This window comes from Sinocyclocheilus rhinocerous, unplaced genomic scaffold, assembly GCF_001515625.1.
Source record: "Sinocyclocheilus rhinocerous isolate Xijiao unplaced genomic scaffold, SAMN03320098_v1.1 scaffold751, whole genome shotgun sequence".
In the NCBI taxonomy this organism is placed as follows: domain Eukaryota; kingdom Metazoa; phylum Chordata; class Actinopteri; order Cypriniformes; family Cyprinidae; genus Sinocyclocheilus; species Sinocyclocheilus rhinocerous.
In genome coordinates this window covers 54,973-57,418 of record NW_015657293.1, presented here as the reverse complement: position 1 = coordinate 57,418, position 2,446 = coordinate 54,973, and the positions used below count along the sequence as shown (strand labels likewise).

Below are 2,446 nucleotides of genomic sequence, written 5' to 3'. Positions count from 1 at the left end.
TGTCGATCATCTTGGTACTTTTCTGGACCTTGAACGTGGTAGTTACCTTGCTGTCTATGGGAGGATCAGAGAGCCCTCAGATTTCATCAAAAATATCTTAAATTGTGTTCCGAAGATGAACAAAGGTCTTACGGGTTTGGAACAAGGGTGAGTAATTAATGACAGAATTTTCATTTTTGGGTGAACTAACCCTTTAAGGATCGGGCCGCCTCGCTATTTACAGCTTCTGTACACAGTACTCCAGTTTTATTTACACACAGAACGAGAGGAAGAGAAACAGACAGAAACTAGAAAAAAAGGGAAAAGCTCATTTTGGTATGCAAGACAACAGCAAAATCTTGCAGTTCTCCAAAAATCCCCTTGAAAACCCCATAAACAACTCCATAATAGTGGATTTAGAGTAAACAGAGACGGGATGCACTGACAGTCACCCCTGACGTGACCGACTGGGAACCATAAATCCAAATCCACTTCAACACTTCCTCTTCCTGTGTGAGAGACATTCATTTCCTGTTTCAAAAATAAAAGCGAGATTCTGTTTCCTTAGAAATGCCTCCGATGAATGACCTTGTGTGCAGATCAGGGATATTATAGTTAACTAAAACTAAAAAGCATTTGTGTTACTTGAAATAAAATAGCTGAAATTATTTATTTTATTTTTATTTCAGCCAATTGCCAAGTAAACATTTCTCATTTAGTTTAACTTGATGTACTAAAATAACACTAACAATAATAAGACTTTAAAATTAAAATAATAAATAAAATAAAAATGACAAAAACAAAACTTTAAAATTAAATTATAAAAACTATAATAGTATCTCAATAATACTAAAACAACTCGGGGATGACCAAACACAAAGATCAACAGCGGGTTGAGCTCTTCACACATGCACACCTGTTTTTGATGCGTAGTTTGACTCCACTGCATCTGCAGTCTCTGGAAGGACTAAGAGGACGCGGGTCAGAACAGCAAGGACCTGGACAACACTCTCTACAAACACAAACAAACATTTAGGTTAGACATGCATTCTTTATAAATCACAAGCAGTTAAAGCACTCGTATCTTGGAAAACAAAACAGCCCTTTTCAAAATAAAACAAGTGTGATGCATGATCAAATGTCCGTAACTAATCTAAACTTCCTGTTCTGTTCTCTCAGACTATTTAACTAAAACTTTAAGAACTTGTTCAGAGATTGTCCTGGTTATGACATCACAACCATGATCTCATTACGTTAAAAACAGGTCAACAACAAGTCTGCGTCATATGTGAACGCCTTCTAAGAAATGCATCTAATTAAACAGGGCTTGACGAGGCGATTGCAAAAATATGTAATTTCGCACATCCCTAGTCTAGACGGTATGAGTACATTGGTTTAATCCGACGGGACTCGGGCAGAAATCATGTTCATAGATGAGCTAATGATTTATTAACGTAGTAGAATGAAGCAGGGTTAGGCTGAAAGCCGTCGAATCGAAACGAGGTTGCTGAACGAGCGCGACACACGGCTCGCAAGCAGTGGAGCTTTTATTATGCCACAGTCGACCGCTTCCGCTGCTTCCGGTCGTGCGTATGTGGGGTAAAGCAGCGCTGTTTTATCATACTAGATACATTTGAAAGTTCTGTTATAATGCTACTCTGTGCGGTCGTCACCGTTCTATTACAACGCACAACATATTAAAGCATCTTTGGTGTTTCCATGTTTTCTACAAAACAAAACCAGAAATCGAGGGGTTATGACGTCATTAGCAGGCGACACAATGACACTATAGACACGGTCCGTGTCACTAGTTAAAACTGCTTATTCCTCTGGATTTAAACATTCTTTGAAACATTTGGGATAATGTAAGTACACAAGTCAGCAATATATATAACACTGTTATATATATATATAAAAAAACGTACATATTGTGCCTTTAAACTGTCAAATACACATTTATGTTAAAAACACACATGGGTTACAAAAACAGTCAGTTGTCTGTGAAGGTAAACTGCTGGGAAAGAAATCGCAGGTTTATACTAGATCTGTAGCTATGTTTCCATCACCCTGTTTTAATGCGCATTTTGAAGTATCTCTTGAGAAACGAGTGATGGAAATGCCAAATTTCGAAAATAAATCCCTTAATTCGCAAAAAATTTCTAATTTTTTACGCTCGCTTTAGGTGGTTTTTGACTTGTGCGAAAAAGGGTTAATGCGAATAATGGGAGATGGAAACGCATTCGCATTTTGCGAATAAATCCCGCATGAGCGTGCAAAAAAGTCATGTGACTTTGTGCTATGGGACAGCATAACCTGACTAACCAGCGGACCGATTTTGTTGCACAGCATCTGAAATGTTGTCATGGTCATTCTGAAGTGCACGAGCAAAGTCTGTCGTCAAAGTATATCTGTATAACTGCCTCCCAGATCGGTCTACCATGACTGCGTTCCCAAACAGCTGACATTC

The 2,446-nt window shown here is 38.3% G+C and overlaps 1 protein-coding gene across 1 annotated transcript in view; it reads right to left on the bottom strand.

Annotated features, from left to right (window-relative positions):
• The window catches only part of LOC107720867 (protein Shroom3-like), a 70,742-nt gene that overhangs the window by 24,007 nt on the left and 44,289 nt on the right, over nt 1–2,446 (bottom strand). Inside the window, exon 3 of the mRNA XM_016528696.1 lies at nt 896–991. Within this exon, the coding sequence (XP_016384182.1) occupies nt 896–991 (96 nt within the window). The remainder of the gene's footprint in view (nt 1–895; nt 992–2,446) is intronic.